Genomic DNA, 17,598 nt, shown 5'->3' with positions numbered 1-17,598 from the left:
ACAGCATTACAGAGGTCCATCTACAAACACTGAACAAGCTGCTCTGCGTGTACAAACAGAAAAACACACTGAAATGAACACAAAACTACTGAAACCTTTTATTACAGTTCAAACCAACGGGAATCTATAGCACAGTGGAGAGATTTTGGAGTATATTTTGCTCTGTCTGAAGCTCTGTGAGTCAGGTTAGACTTTAATCTGAGCTTTGTTTTAACACAATCTGACCATAAAGAGATTTGTGCTGTTAAATAAGTCCCTCGCTTTTTGTTGGAAACTGAAAAACACCTAAGCAGGACCAAAACCTGAAATGTGTAAGATCTATTTGTATTTTTTATTGAGCTGATACTACTGAGACTATCTTCAAATGTTTTGTCAGGGTTTGCTCATGTGTGCGTTGGGTCACCATGGCGACTACTGAACATTCGGCTGTTGACATGCATGTAGAGCCCCCCATAAGACTACAAAAGCTCTAGTCTTGTTTACACGAGAACGCGCGAGTAAAAATGATACAAAATATTTTATCAGAAGTGCCTTTTGTTTAGACCAAGGGTGTGTAAACTTTTTTCCTCAAGGGCCACATCTCTAAACACAGAGGAAGCAGAGGGCCGATCCAGGGCCATGGACTGGTGCTCTGTACAGTGAAGAATTGAAATGTGTGCATGTTTAACACGTTAGAATGAGCCGTCAGTCTTTATTCATGGTAAGATGCTTAAAACCACGACCTAAATATTAAATATTAGCTTTATCAAGGTAGAATTTCAGAAATCTTGCAGTATAAAGTACATTTTTATTCGATGCAAGATTTGGGCCAATTCACCTGGAAGCCTGAGGACCAAGAAAAATTTGTCTCAGGGCCGCATTTGGCCCACGGTTTAGACAGTGATGGCGTTTTTGGGGCTTAGAAATGCAAAAATCTGAAACCACCCTCCAGAGTGGAAAAGTTGAATACGCTCTGCTGTAGCGTTTTCCGTCTACACTGCCCCAGACGCAAAACTCTCGCAATACACGTTTACGTCACATACATACAGTACACAAAAACAAACATGCATCATTTTCATGCGTCGGACCTTCAAACTTACAGGAGGCTCCCAACAAATATACAGAATCTGCAGAGATACTTATAACCAGGGTAAAATTCAATCCGGTTGTCCAGATCCAACCCAGGTTTTCCCCTACGCCACGTGACTTTTCACCACCCATGTCACCACCCATCACACCGCCCATTTCACCAATTATCCAATCACACTTCATCATTAGTGAACAGAGAAGGATCTGCAATCACCTCTGTCAAATTCTGGATGCACCAGTTCGTGGACGAGACCTGGAGAACCAGTCGATGGTGGGACAACTTTGTGGAAGGAGCAGCTGATGAAAATGTGTGGCGTGAAAACTTCCGTATGTCCAAAGACGCCCTTGTAGCTTTAAGTACAAACATACCCAGTCAAATTCCACACACTTTTGCGTCACCGTATGCACACAGATTTCCTCCTGAAAACGCTCGACGGAATAAAAAGTGAAGACGCGACGACACTTTTGCATCTTCTGTTCAGACGTGATCAAATAAACGTAGCTTTAGTGATCCGTGCATGTTTGAGTAACCTTGCATGTTCTGCCTCTGAGCCTATCCCCACCCCCAGTCCCGTTTTTATGTGTAATTATTTGAGAAAAATAAGACCTGAATTTCCTGTGTCAGATAAACCTGCATGATAAAAGACAAACTTAATAGCTCTAGTGTCAAATACAGCTCAAATACACCGACTGGAATAAGTCATAATAAGCATAATGTAGCAAATATCAAATCTATCTCGGCTCTGTGCTCACAATCGGATTTTCAGAATAGGCCTAATAAACCTGCATTGTACCTCCTTGGTGATTGCAGTCTTGTGATTTGCTGATTTCCACATTTAAAATCACAGATGAGATTTTGATAAAGTGCTCGGGCCTTCGTGCACCGCCTCATGAGGAAGACTAATGACAGAGGAGGAGGAAATCTGTTTGGAATTCATCACATTTGAATCCTGCTCCTGCATTTCCATATTTCCATATTTATCCGAAGTCTCCGTCCCTTAAGCGTGTGACTCTAGGTGCTATAGTAAACAGAACGGACTCTTGTGAGCTTTAAACCATGTTCTAATGTTGTTACCTCTTCAAAAACAGACCTGGAGTTGTGTTTGTTTCATTCACGCATGTTTGAGTAACACTTTCTTATTAGTCTGTCTACATCTCCAAAGCTCAAAATGCTCTTGTGATGTCATGAAGTCATTGTTTTCAAATAGATCAGTAGAAATAGAAGTAAATTGGCTGGTTTAAAGCTGCACTGTGGAACTTTTCTGAGAGGGTCTGTCACCTGTAATGTTCCACAGTATAGCATTAAACCTATCCATCTTGCATTTATTAAATCAGAGATACTTTAAAATTGTTATTACTCAAAACTCTCGGAGGCGCCTCTCCACAGATTTGACCAGTACCGTGCCTTGTCTTCATGGAAATACAGGGTTTCCACGGTCATGGAAATCCTGGAAAAGTCATGGAAGTTTTGCAAATTCAATGAACGTTTTGGAAAAGTCATGGCATTTAGTATCTCTTTCATGCAACTCCAGCGTTCTGTTAAGTTCATGAGGCTATAATGATTATTTCTGAACGTCTGCACCTTTGATTTAAAAGAGACGACAATAAATGCACTGACAGGATTTTGAATGTTAAAAAACTATACCAAAACATAAGGCAGGCGTGTCCGAACTATGGCCAAATGCGGTCCTCAGACACACTTTTCTTGGCCCTCAGGCGTCTAGGAGAATTGGCCCAAATGACCTTGCATCAATGAAAAATTTACTTTTTATTGCAATTTTTTTTTTGAAAATCTACCTTGACAAAGCTAATATGTAATATTTAGTGTGTGGTTTTGAGGATCTTAGCATGAATAAAGACTGACGCCTCATTCTAACGTGTTAAACATGTACATATTTCAGTTATTCACTGTATTGAGCTCCAGTCTATGGCCTCGATCAACCCTCTGCTTCATCTGTGTTTAGTGATGTGACCCTTGATGAAAATAGTTTGGACACTCCTGCCGTAAGGTGAGTGGAAAGGGTTAACATTTCATATTTAACCCTAAAAGTCTGATCAATTCTACACATGTAAAGTGCCATAAAGTCAAGGAAAATTCACTTTAGATCATGAAAAAGTTATGGAAAAGTTCTGAAATTTTGTCAGTGAAAAAGAATGGGAACCTTGGAGATAGAAAAGTTTCATACTATTGTGGAACATTTTGATGAATGCTAAAATCAGACCAGAAAAGGTAACATCCACCAGAAAAGCTTTATCTTTAACATAACTCTTCACTATAATAAATAAATAAATAACCATGGCTTGAATTGAGAGTTGAAACTTTATTGACCCACAAGGGAAATGACTTGGACATAGTAGCTCATACATCGCAATAAATATAATAATAAAGAGTAAAAATACAAGTGGTAATAATACATTCTAAATCAGACTTTAAGAGACTGGTGTCAAATAAACTATATAAATGTATATGTACAAGTAAACATTAAATATACAAACAGACAAATACAAAATATGGACTTGCTAAATTGAATTCATCAGACTTCTTCCAATCATACTAACTGCTTTCAAGATTGAAATTTATAACAGGCTATTTTAGGTTATTTCCCAGTAATAGCGTGGCATTAGGACAGAAATAGCGCGGTACTCAAGTGTAATTATGTAAATACATGATGATTATGGAGCAGGACGACTGTATGTCACGGCCAAGGAAGAGTAATGAGGAAACACGGGCACTATTTTCTGGGTTTACGGTTGTGCTTTTTATGTTATATATTCGTCTTTGCAGTGTAAATGAGTGTGTTTCCGTGGCGACAGTCCCCCCCCCACACACACACACACACACACACACAGGTCCTGCTCCACCTGAGATTGTGTAATGGCTCCTGGATGAAGTATTGACCGCAACTACATTGTGATTAAGAGGCTGTGGGGCAGAACATGTCTTTAAGGGAAGTGACGAATCAGCATTATCTCTTTACCTCCCTCCCTCCCTCCCTTTCTACCTCCACCTCTACCTCCATCTCTCCCTCCCTCTGTGTATCACTCCCTCTCTACCTCCATCTCTCCCTCTCTGTCTCCCTTCCTCTGTGTCTCCCTCCCTCTCTTTCTGTCCTTCCTCAACCTCCTCCATCTCTCTTTCCCTCCCTCTCTTTCTCTCTCCCCCCTTCGCCTCTCTCCCTCTCCCTCTCCTTCCTTCATAGCGCCCTTTCTCCCTCCCTCTTTCTTCCTCTCCCTCCCTTTCTCTCTCTCTCCCTTCTTCACTTTCTCTCCCTCCCTCCCTCCTTCTCTCTCGCTCCCCCTCCCTCTCTCTCCTCTCCTTCCTTTCTTTCTCTCTCCCTCTGTCCCTATTTTGCCTCACTCCCTTCTTCTCTTTCTTCCTCCATCCCTCCTTCTCCCCTCTCTCCCTCCCTCCCTCTCTACTTCCCTCCTTCTCCTTTTTCTCTCTCCCCCTCCATAGCTCCCTTTCTCCACCCCCACCTCTCTCTCCCACCCTCCCTCGCTTTCTCTCGCCCTTTCTCCCTCCTTCACCTCTCACCCTCTCTCTCTACCTCCCTCCTTCTCCTTTTTCTCTCTCCCCCTCTCTCCATAGCTCCCTTTCTACCTCCCTCTCTCTCTCTCCCTTTCTCCCTCCTTCTCCTTTATCTCTCCCTCCCTCTCTCCTTCACCTCTCTCTCTCTCTCCTTCACTTCTCTTCCCCTCTCTCTCTCTCTCTCTCTCTTCCTCCCTCCTTCTCCTCTTTCTCTCTCCCCCTCCAGCTCTCCCTCCATAGCTCCCTCTCTCCGTCTTTTTCTCCCTCTCCTCCTCTCATCTCGTCAGAGGAGTGTGATTCGTCCCTGAGCCTGAGTAAATCCAGAGCAGAGTAGGGCAGGGCATCTGGCTTTAACAGTGCTGCGTTTGTGCAATACTCTCCCTCTCTCTCTCTCTCTCTCTCTCCTCTCCTCCAACCTCTCACCACTCTTTCCCTCTTCTTCAAATCCCTTCCTCGCATTTTTCAAACATAGCCACCCTTTGTTCCGAGGGTCTGTATCTAAAATGGAGAAAGTAGTAAAATAATAGAAATAAATAAATATAAATATAAATAAAATAAAATAAAATAAAATAAAAAAAATAAAATAAAAATAAATAAAAAAAAATAAAATAAATATAAAATAATTATAAAAATAAAATAAAATAAAATGAAATGAAATAAGATAAAATTAAGTAAAGTAAAGTAAAATAAAATAAACATTGAATGAGATGGTTTGCCTGGTAGAGTAAGAAAAATAACAATAAAATAAAAAAGTGTGTCCTCTCCTCTGCCTATCCACCTCTTATGTAGCACTTTATCTCTCTTTCCCCTCATCTTTCCATCTCTTTCTTTTCACTTAAGCTTCTTTATTACCCCTCCATCACTTCCCCTTCACCCAGAGGTCAGGCCTCCACTTCAAACTTATTATCTCCCTTTAAATGACTTTTTCTCATGTTAAAAAAAAAAAAAAAAAATCACATCAAAAGGCGGAGATGAAAGCTCCACAGCGCTACACCCCTTCCCGCTAAGCTAACCCCGCTAAGCTAACCCCGCTAAGCTAATGGACACAATCTTATAAAGGGTGGTATTAGCATGCTAACGGCGGCTTTACGCGATAAAATGATTAACTTTGAATCCTTTAATCGATTCTAGAGCAGTTTTGCCAAATCACACACAGATAGTAAAGTAGCTCAGATCTGCAGCAGGGAAAGTGTGTTACAAATAAAAACACAAAATAAAATAAAAACACAAAAAAATGGTGGACGTCCAAGAGATTTAGGGATATTTATCTGAGATTTCTAATGGAGAGCAACTTGTGTAAAATTGGCTGTATTAATGGGGCGACTGACAGTGTCCACTAGGGCTGGGTGTCATTAAGAAGTTGTTTATATGACACATACCTCGATACACAGGCCACGATACGATACATCTCTCGATACAGTGCACTTTCCATTTGATACTATATACTTCTAAGTGATTTGATACAGTTCAATAAAAATAAGTCTAAATCATGGCTGTGATACTAAAAGTCTTTGTTAAACTATTTTGTTCAATTGAAAAACACCCATTTTAATCATCAAAAAAAGTGAAAATGTTAAATGTGTTGCATAAAAGAGTTTCCTTCCTCTGAACCAGGAGTGTCAAACTCAAATACACAGACAAACTGGGACTAAGTCATGGGCCAAACTAAATATTTATTGAAAAAATTCAACAACATCTGCATGTTTTCTCTTCTTTTGAGATACATTTTCTTATTAAAATACATTTTTAACAATAGTTTTGCTTAAACACTAAATCTAGAACAAACATAATATAAAATAAAAACATAATTTTAAATCATGTCTCTATAGTCTATCTGTAGCCAACACACAGCTCTAATACTAATTTGATATGATCTCGTGGGCCAAATTTAATTATATTGAGGGCCAAATTGGGCCCCCGGGCCTGAGTTTGACATGTCTGCTCTAAACAAACAACAAAACTGTAGCTGTAACAAAATGTTTTTGTAAAATATACCAAAAAATACTCTTCACGATATATCGATGCATCAGCCCATGATATGGATACTATATCATCACATTAAACAATATGATATATTGATATTTGGATATTTTTCTACACCTCTAGTATCCACTGATCTGAAGGTTGGTGGTTCCAATCCTGCTCTTGACATAAACATAATAATACATTGGTTTCCATGGTAACACAATAAAGCAACACTAAACGTCACTAGTTCTGGTTAAACGGTCAGATGGGTCAGGGCGGCAGGTTGGTGATATGATCCCAGCTCCTACAGATGAATGCTGTCATTGTGTCCTTGGGCAAGGCATTTAATCAGTCTGCTCACACTGGTGTATGGTGTGAATGTGTGTGTGTGTGTGTGTGTGTGTATACATCACGGGGTTCCTTAATGTAAAGCGTTTTGACTGCCTTGTACATGGAAACTGCTATATAAAATATAACTATTTACCATACTGTCATTGTGTCGATGAGCAAGGCACCCATCTTTTTCTTTTCTTCATTTCAAACTGGTCTTTTCCATATGAATGTACTGTTTCAAAGGTGGCAACTACTGTACCTAATAGTTTCTTGTGTTGTCTCAATATCTTACCCAGCACACAGCCATCTCTCATCCTACACTCACAAGCTCCTTTAACAATATCTGCACAGAGGCAAGACACATTTGGCTGATATATATGGGAAAGATTGGGCGCAGAACTGCAGTATATATGAGAGATGGATGAGGAGAGAAAAAAAGTGCTGTTTTCAATCGTAGTATTATTCTTTTCTGTGTATCCGAGACTCCTTGGAACTTGTTTTTCCTGATTCGGTGAACAGCAACATGTCATTGACCATGTGTCCTTGGGTTTCCACTCCAGTTGTGCTTCTTCTCTCTGCCTCTTAACATGACCTCTGTGCAACCAACATACAACCACCTCGGCCACAAGCTTTCTGACTCTTCCTGCTTATTTAAAGAGCCCATAGTATGCTGTTTTCTGCTCTGTGTTATGTTATAATGTTGTTTCTCCATCACAAACAGACCTGGAGTTGTGTTTTGTTTCATTCACACATTTTTAACAAAACTGTAATCGAGCCAGGGTTAAAGAACTTTGGATAAACATTTGACAATAGCAAATACCGCAGAAGGCACTCAGGCTATTTTTGGTTGCATTTAATCTTTACTGGTCAAAGACATATTATTTTTGTTGACGAAAGCTATCGAACTTTATTTGAGAAGACCTACATTTATTGAAAAGACAACATTCAGAGCAGGTGTAGCTCAGTGGACAGTGTGTCTTTATTTCATTACATGTTGAAGATATTTGTGAGTGTCTGTGTGGTTGAATATGTTGTGAAAGCTCAATGTACCATATTTTCCACACTATTAGGCACTTTGGATTATAAAATGTACTGTCATTAAATGGTCTATTTTCAAACTTTTTTCACAAATAAACCGCACCGAACTTTAAACGAAACACAACAGTTGGATGGGTCAGTGGGACTTTGTTTGACGCTTTCACGGTGACTCTCCGTTTTGTTCATTTTAGGGATGGGCATGATTAGTCGATTAATCGATAATTGATCATTAAGAATTTCATTGATTATGTTCATTTTTAATCGACAAACCGAATGTTGGTTGCTGTGCGTAGCGTAGTGTGACCAAACGTTCATTTTTCCCCGGACTTGTCTGTTTTCCACGTCCTGTCCTGGCCGTCCGGGTTTTTTTTTTTTTTTTTTTTTTTTTATAAAGTGATGCAAATGTCCGGGTTTTCATGATCTTTCATTGGGCCATTAAATTGAGCATCTCTCGTAGCTCTCTGCAACTCAGAAGGAACGAGCAGACACCAACAGTCGGTCAGTCTGCAACATGCCGAAACATAAATGCCCATTTAACGATTACTTGTACCAGAAATTCCCCGCTTTTTGTTCCGGTTGAAACAAGTGGGAGGCCATGTGCACAGTGTGTAAAGTAGGTACATATGTTTCGGTGTCCAATGGTGGTACCAGGGACCTCAAAGCTCACCAGGACACCGAAAACATGAAAAAGTTTTGCCAGGTGAAAGTAGCTCAATGTCAATGACGAGGCCCCACCTCTCACCCCCCGTACGGTGTCCTGGTTTTGACAAACACAAATATGGTCACACTAACCTGTATTCACCTGAGTCGTGTCCTTTAGTCCGACAGACGTTAGCCATGCAGTTTTAAGCTTTGTTTCTTTGAGACTTGGCAAAGCTGCATTAAACACAATGTCAAAAAGGCTGATGTGGCTTTATAGTGGTTATGGTTTATATGTCGAAAAGTTGAATTTCTTTATGCAGATTAGTAGTGCAGATAGTAATAATAATGATGATAATTTTAATATAAAAATGTTAATGATGAATCAATAATTGTTTGTTAATTCTCCCGACTATCGATTAAGAAAATTTTATCGACTGCCCATCCCTAGTTCAGTTGTGGCGTGTAGGGAGGGTGCTGTCTGGGACCAACGGATTGTCGGCGTGTTCGCAGTGACTCAGTTGTTCAGTTGTGTCTAGAAGTGGCGCATTGCACTCGCTTTTTCGGTTCGTTCTTCCGTTCCGTTCCTCGTCCGCATGGAGTGATGAGTGTGGTTGTTTTTCGTCAGCAGGGTCGCTGTCTGCTCCGTGTGTGTTTGCGTGTTCTGCGGGCAGTGCGGCTTTGTAGTTTACTGAAGTCGTGCTGGGACACCCGAGTGGATTCGTGTATAGGGCGCTCTGGATTGTGGGACGCGCAGTCGTTTTTTGATGGGGTTGGAGGCTTAAGAGCGCGCCCTATAACCCGGAAAATACGGTAATATTAAAAGTAAAACAATGATGGCAAGAATATTTCATGGTTTTTATGTTGGATAAAAAAGGGTTTAAAATTTGCTCATTTAAATGTGTGCAGTGTAAAGAATAAAGGCAATGAAGTTTTGAATTGAATAGAGGATTATAATTTACAGGTACTTATCAGAAACACACTTAGATTCAACAATAAATAGCTCTGCTTTAGGTATAGATGGATATTTATTTACAGATTAGACAAAAATCTGATGTAGATGTAGACAAATTAATAATGCAGAAATACTTAAACATGTGTGAATGAAACAAAACACAACTCCACGTCTGTTTTTGATGAGGACACTACATTAGAACATGTGTTAAAGCTCACAGGAATCAATTTAGTGCAATTTAGGACCTTTAAAGTGTATAATAAGTTATAAGGGTTCTCTTTTCTTAATGTTGCACTATGTAACTTTGCGTTGTCATTTGCTTGTCTTGGCGATGTTACTGCACAAAGCCCAAAATGTTCCACATGATGAAACTAAGGCTATCTATCATGGAAACAAGCAGGTGATGCAACTGAACCAGGCTACAGGTCAGATCTATGGAAAAGATTGATGAGATAATGTCATACTGTGCAATCCTCGGCAAAGTAATAACACCAGAAAAGTCACATAATCCATCTTTAAAGGTCCTATGTTATGTAAAATTGATTCTCGTGAGTTTTAAGACACGTTAGAATGTTGTTACCTGCTCAAAAAAAGGCCTGGAGTTGTGTTTTGTTCGTTCACATGTGTTTGAGTAATCCTAAATTATTAAACACTCTACATCTCCAAAGCTCAAAATGCTCTGTTCCACCTTGTGATGTCATGAGGCGGTAGTTTTCAACTCCTTTTACATTTTGTTTTGTAGATATTGGCAATTCCAGGTCTAAATATGCAGGATTTGTGTGTTAAACATGTATAACTGAAACAAAACACAACTCCAGGTCTGTTTTTAATGAGGAAAACAACATTTACACTGATCAGAAAATAGTGTAATTTCAAAGTTGATTCTCTTTCTGGTGAGTGGATTTAAAACATGGAGTAGTATCTTATGGAAGCATTTTAAACCCTCATAAGAGACCTGGATTATATGAGGCTTATGCAGAATTATTATTGATCGGCAGCAGCTTTTTGACCCTTGTGGTCAGATCTGTAACCACATTCTCTGGCTGAGCTTTCTGCAAGACTGCAAATGTGTAAAGAATAAAGATTTTGTATCTGCTCATCAAATATTGTGGGGTTTCTTGGATCTTGATGGACCTGTGACTTAACTCAAATGGAGGAAAGCTGTCTCTACTTACTCAGCAGAGTTTGTGGTGTGATTGCATAAATATGGACGGAGAATGGATCACTCATACATACCTCGATGCATAGGCCACGATACGATACATATCTCGATGCATAGGTCACGATACGATACATATCTCGATGCATAGGCACATACGATACATACTCGATCACGATACGATACATACATATCTCGATGCATAGGCCACGATACGATACATACCTCGATGCATAGGCCGATACGATACATATCTCGATGCATAGGCCACGATACGATACATACCTCGATGCATAGGTCACGATACGATACATATCTCGATGCATAGGCCACGATACGATACATACCTCGATGCATAGGCCACGATACGATACATACCTCGATGCATAGGTCACTATACGATACATATCTCAATGCATAGGCCACGATACAATACATACCTCGATGCATAGGTCACGATACGATACATATCTCGATGCATAGGTCACGATATTATACATATCTCGATGCATAGGTCACGATACGATACATACCTCGATGCATAGGTCACGATATTATACATATCTCGATGCATAGGCCACGATACGATACATACCTCGATGCATAGGCCACGATACAATACATACCTCAATGCATAGCACGATACAGATGCATAGGTACACGATACGATACATACTCGATGCATAGGATACATACCTCGATGCATAGGTACGATACGATACATTCATAGGCATAGGATACATACGATCATAGTAGATCATGCATAGGTCACGATACGATACATATCGATGCATAGGCACGATACGATACATACTCGATGCATAGGTCACAATACGATACATATCTCGATGCATAGGTCACTATACGATACATACTCGATGCATAGGCCACGATACGATACATACATACGATACATATCATAGGTCACGATACAGCATAGGCAATATTATACGATGCTCATGATGCATAGGCATACATACATACGCATAGGTCACGATACATACAATCTCAATGATAACGATACATACATAGATGCATAGGCCCGATCAATACATACCACGATACTACCTCGATGCATAGGCACGATCGATACATAATATAGATACGATACCTCGATATATTATACATATTCGATGCATAGGTCATGATATACATACCTCGATGCATAGGTACGATACGATATACTCGATGCATAGATACATATCTCGATGCATAGACTAATACATATCTCGATGCATAGGTCACGATACGATACATATCTCAATGCATAGGCCACGATACGATACATACCTCGATGCATAGGCCACGATACATACATACCTCGATGCATAGGTCACGATACGATACATATCTCAATGCATAGGTCACATACATATCTCGATGCATAGGTCACGATATGATACATATCTCGATGCATAAGCCATTATACGATACATACCTCGATGCATAGGCTATGATACGATACATACCTCGATGCATAGGTCACGATATGATACATACCTCGATGCATAGGTCACGATATGATACATATCTCGATGCATAAGCCATGATACGATACATACCTCGATGCATAGGCTATGATACGATATATATCTCGATACAGTGAGTTTTCGATTCGATATGATTCAATATGATATATTTTCAAATCCAATTCAATATAGTTCAATAAGAAATAAAGGCTAAACCACAGCTGTAATACTAAAAGTCTTTGTTAAATCACTTCTTGTGCAAAGTTCATATGAAACACAAACATTTTAATCATTAAACCAGTTAAAATGTCAGATGTTGCATAAACAAATTTCCTTCCTCAGAACAAACAACAAAACTGTAGCTCTAAGAAAATAATTTTATAAAATATACCAAAAAATACAAGTTAGGATATATCGGTACAGCAGCCCACAATATCGATACTGTATTATCACATGATAATGATACAGTATATAGATTTTTCAATATTTTTGCACTCCCCTAATCACCAGACCATCTTACAGGTCAGATCTATGGAGAGGCGACCCTGCTCCAATCAGAATTATACTTTTGTAGGTCCTATATTACACAAAACTTACTCTTGTGAGTGTTAAGCCATGTTATAATGTTGTTACCTCCTAAAAACATACCCAGAGTTGTGTTTTGTTTCATTCACACATGTTTGAGTAACCCTTTATTATTAGTCTTTCTACATTGTTAACGCTCTGAATACTCTGTTCCACCTTGTGATGTCATGAAGCTGTAGTTTTCAAGTTAACAGCTCCTCTTACCTTTGGTTCAGTAAAGATTGGCAATTCCAGAGCTGAAATCTTCCAAATGATTCTAGTCAAGGTGTATGGAGTTTAAAAACACAATGGAGCACTTTCCTGTATTACCACATGACATCACAAGGTGGAACAAAGTGTTTTTTTATTTGACAGAAGAACTCAGCCTAAATATGCAGGGTCTGTTAAACATGTGAGAGTGAAACAAAACACATCTACAGATCTACATGTCATGAGAAAAAAAATTATAATATGGGCCTTTTTAATATAAAAACAGTTAAATATCACACAAGATGCCAAAAAAAAAAAAAAAAAAAAAGACATACAAAAGGAATAAAATGGACTTAAAATAGGTTTATAATGTACTGATATGAGAAGACTGACTCCTGACCCATTAGCTCATTAGCACATTGAGCCGGTCCAGCCTCCTAATGTGTTTTTAATGAGCGCTCATTTAAAGTATGGATCTTTAAACGCATGTACACTGATATCTCCTGTCTGTTGTGCCCTCAGACCTGGACGACCCCATAGTGACGGTGCACCAGAGCATCGGGGAGGCCAAGGAGCAGTTCTACTACGAGCGCACCGTCTTTCTGCGCTGCGTGGCCAACTCCAACCCCCCAGTGCGCTACAGCTGGCACCGAGGCAGAGAGGTGCTCACCCAAGGGTCCGACAAAGGAGTGGAGATCTACGAGCCCTTCTTCACACAGGTAACACAACAGCTAAGAATGTATACTACTAAACTATATATATATATATATATATATATATATATATATATATATATATATATATATATATATATATATATATATATATATATATATATATATATATATATATATATATATATATATATATATATATATAAAACACTACTTAAAGAGCTTCTATTCCACTATTTTCTGATCTAACATGTTGTTTCCTCATGATAAACAGACCTGGAGTTGTGTTTTGTTTCATTCACATGTTTAACACACACACCCTGCTTATTTAGGCTTTCTCTCAAACAGAAAACACTCTTCCACCTTGTGATGTCACGTGGTAACACATAAAGTGCTCCACTGTGTTTTTGAACTCCATACACTTTCACTAGAATGTTAAATACCCTCAAAACAGGCAGAACATGATACAAAACAGTTGTAGTTTTTTTTTGCTGTTTTATGCTGTGACAGTTTTCATTTTTGCAAGTATATTTTTAAAATTATTTATTATTATTTTGCGGAAATTATATGATATCATTTCCGCTCAGCTGACGACAGCGGATTTAGCAAAACTCAGCAAAACTAGTGAAGATAAACATTCTCAGGCTGTGGAAAAGTCTGTGTCAGTCTTTAGTAACTTGCTTTTGATTCATATTTTCTGTAATAACACAGACTTTTCCACAGCCTGAGATCATTTATCTTCACTAGTTTTGAGGAATGAGCTGAACAGCTCAGTGGAAATGTCATCAAAATAAAGAAATAATAAATAATCATTTTAGAAATATAAAAACTAAAACAAAAATTTTAGATATATAAAAAACTAAAAAACTAAGCTAAAACAGTACAAATGAAACTTTCTGCAACACAAACGGAGCACAAATGATTGATAAAGTTTTTGTGTAGGTTTGCGCTTGATGACCACATGACATCACAAGGTGGAACAGAGTGTTTTCTGTTAGAGAGAATAATTGAGCCTAAATATTTAGAGTTTGTGTGTTAAACTTGTGTGAATGAAACAAAACACAACTCCAGGTGTGTTTGTGATGAGAAAACATTATAACATAGATCAGAAAACAGCGTAATATTTGCCGTTTAAGACTATCCTAATGCTGCTACATGCATTAGGATAGTTTTTGACATGGCTATGTTCCTTATGTTCTGTTAAAGGTGCACTGTGTAACTTCTGGTGGAGAGTCCACCACTTTTTCTCCATGTGAATATTATTGCTTTGTCTGGAATGTTGCACCATGAGATTTTAAATGAACTGTAAGCGGATGGTGCATGTCACAGGTCAGATCATGCACAGTGAAAATTGTTTCTGAAAGGTATTATATGGCAATATAATCACCTGAAACTGAAAAAAAATAGCAAGAAAAAAAGGTTTAGTGGCATACAGAACATCCCAAGCAAAGAAATAACATGGAGACAAGCAGGTGGTGGACCCTTTACTAGAACTAACTTGAGCTTAAAAAAAAAATCAAATTAAAAATGTAACAAAAAGCTTTAACAGTCAGTAGAAAATACCTGAATTCACTTTTGACCAAGTAGGTTTCATGTTTTGCAGTGCAGGCTCAGGGCGAGTTCATTAAAGCTGCATTACTCACAGCCCCCGTTCACCGTCTCCATCTCTGACTCATCACAACATCACGCTAACAACACACGCTATGGCTTCAAAATAAATAAATGCATCAAAATATAACTTCAAATCTTCTCTGACCTTATTTGAAGTGGAACTCAAAGACCCTTCGCCTGTAGGTTGAGTTCATGTTCTAGAGTTTGATGTTCTAATTTGAGAAGGAGCGCAGGGGCCTATATAACTCCAATGAAGACTCACTGGTTTTGAAAGAAACAGATTTGCCTTATTCATCGTATGTTTTGAAGTCCTTTTAACTGACAACAATTAAAGAAACAAGATAGAAATTGGTGTCTTTGGTGTTGAATAATGGCACCACTTTCTGAAGCAAAAAAAAAATAAATAATTTCCATCCTGCAAACATCCCAGAGCCCCCACTGCAAACTGAACTCTCTCATAAGACATTTCAACTGGCAGAACATAAAAAAAAAAAAAGAAAAAGAAGTGATTTTAGTAGTTTATTTATTTATTTAAATGTATGTCAAATCTTACTGTGACTCCAGCTCGTTTTCCAACATTGCCTCGGATCCCAAATACAGATTTATACTTCAATACTTTATGACTGATTGACAGGTGGATTAGCCAATCAAGACATGCACTGGCTGTCACTATCAAAAGAAATATAGCTGTTCACAAGGGAAAAAAATTGAAAACATCACTCCTCTCTGCAGAATCAGTGACGGAATGCACTAAACTCTGTTCATCTGAGGGGAGAGAAATGTGATTTTGTTTGTAAATGTTACGCGACCAATGAGCTCCTTTGTTTCACACGCGTCACTAAAATAAACAAATCTAATTGGACGATCATGTTTGGTTCTGTTTCGAAACACGACGGAGGGAGAGGTGATAAATCTGATATAACTCTGCATAAAAAACACAGAGAGATATCAGTCTGGATATGCAAACTCATAACTATAGACTGTATATATAAATGGGCATAGTTAACCCGCAGTAAGTAAAAGTATTAACGAAACTGAATTAGCTGATTTATGTATTTAAGAAATGTACATTCTTTTACAATGGAACACATAACATTAATGAAATCATAGCAGAAATAACACAACAACAACAAAAAAAAGAAAAAGAAAATGTATTTAATCCCACCCCCAAGTCTGTTTAAACATACTTGAAGAGTAAAACATAAAAGTATTTTGCAGAGATTTTTAGAGCAATTTAAGGAAAAAAGAAGACTCTAAAATTTAACAAATTTTAAGTGATTCACTTGATTTAATTTTTCTAGCTGATTTTGTGTATTTGGTTTGTTCAAAGTTGAGACGTTAACTCAAATTAAATGTAAGAATAAAGCCCAGGCCATTTCAGCATGTCTCAAACCATAAAAGAAAAGGATATACTTAAATACTTAAAAAAAAAGTACTTTTAACTTTTTAGTTAAGAGCTAAAATGTAGTGGAGTAGAAAGTAAAGATACACGTTCTCAGATGCAGTGAAGTAAAAGTAAAAAGTATCCGCTGTAAAATTAACTTCAGTAAAGTACAGATACACTACAAAAGAATTGTGACACCAAAATTGTGAACTGAACTACATAATTTGTTTTAAATAATGTCAAAATCTCCGTCTTGCCTCATTCTCTTGTGTCTCATGTCGTCTTGTGGAAAATGTAATATGAACCATTACATTATCTGAAGTAGTTTTACTGTTTTTGTAACTTTTGATGTATTTTGTGTACAGCTTTAGTCACCCCATCTAAGTTATGACTGAGTTTGATTGTGTTCGTGGGTACAGAATGGTAGTGCACTTCTGTAATCCTGCCCCACAGCACATTTGCACATTTGGAGGCTCCCTGCATCTCTTTATTACCACCTCACTGTCAGCATGTAAACTCCTTCTGTGTTCAGTCCTCCAACACTTTGAGAAAATGTGCCCTGATGGTTTATACAGCGACACATGAGTCCGATCTGAACCATAAACAGGAAGTTTGTTAAGAACATTAGACTGATGTTCATGTTTAAGTAATGGAGCCATTCTACTGTGAGCATTGGGACGCTCCCGGCTCCTTCGTCTCTGTTTCCAATTGTCACTCCTCTCTCTGTATCTGCTGCTGTGAGCCTCGTCATTTTGCTCTCAGAATGTTCATATTAACCCGTTCTACATGATCCTGATGTTTTTATTTTGCTGTTTTGTCCGTTAATGAATTCCTATTCCTAATATAAATCTTGGCCCCAAACAAACACTATGGGCATGTCACACAGGCTTAGGCTATGTTCAGACTTCAGGGCTTAAGGCTCAATTCGGATTTTTTGTTGAAATCTGATTTTTTTGCGCAACCATTCTCATTTCCAATTAAATGTGACTTGTATTAGCCT

At 38.4% G+C, this 17,598-nt stretch overlaps 1 protein-coding gene across 1 annotated transcript in view; it reads left to right on the top strand.

Annotated features, from left to right (window-relative positions):
- Positions 1-17,598, top strand: part of LOC110168285 (MAM domain-containing glycosylphosphatidylinositol anchor protein 2) — a 488,675-nt gene that overhangs the window by 107,705 nt on the left and 363,372 nt on the right. Inside the window, 1 exon segment of the mRNA XM_055149295.1 lies at positions 13,452-13,648. Coding sequence (XP_055005270.1) covers positions 13,452-13,648 — 197 coding nt within the window.

The sequence above is a fragment of the Boleophthalmus pectinirostris genome, unplaced genomic scaffold (assembly GCF_026225935.1).
Source record: "Boleophthalmus pectinirostris isolate CB_2022bp ecotype Guang Dong unplaced genomic scaffold, ASM2622593v1 HiC_scaffold_13, whole genome shotgun sequence".
Classification (NCBI taxonomy): Eukaryota; Metazoa; Chordata; class Actinopteri; order Gobiiformes; family Gobiidae; genus Boleophthalmus; species Boleophthalmus pectinirostris.
The sequence above is the reverse complement of the archived record's forward strand: the minus strand, read 5'-3'. Positions and strand labels throughout refer to the sequence as shown.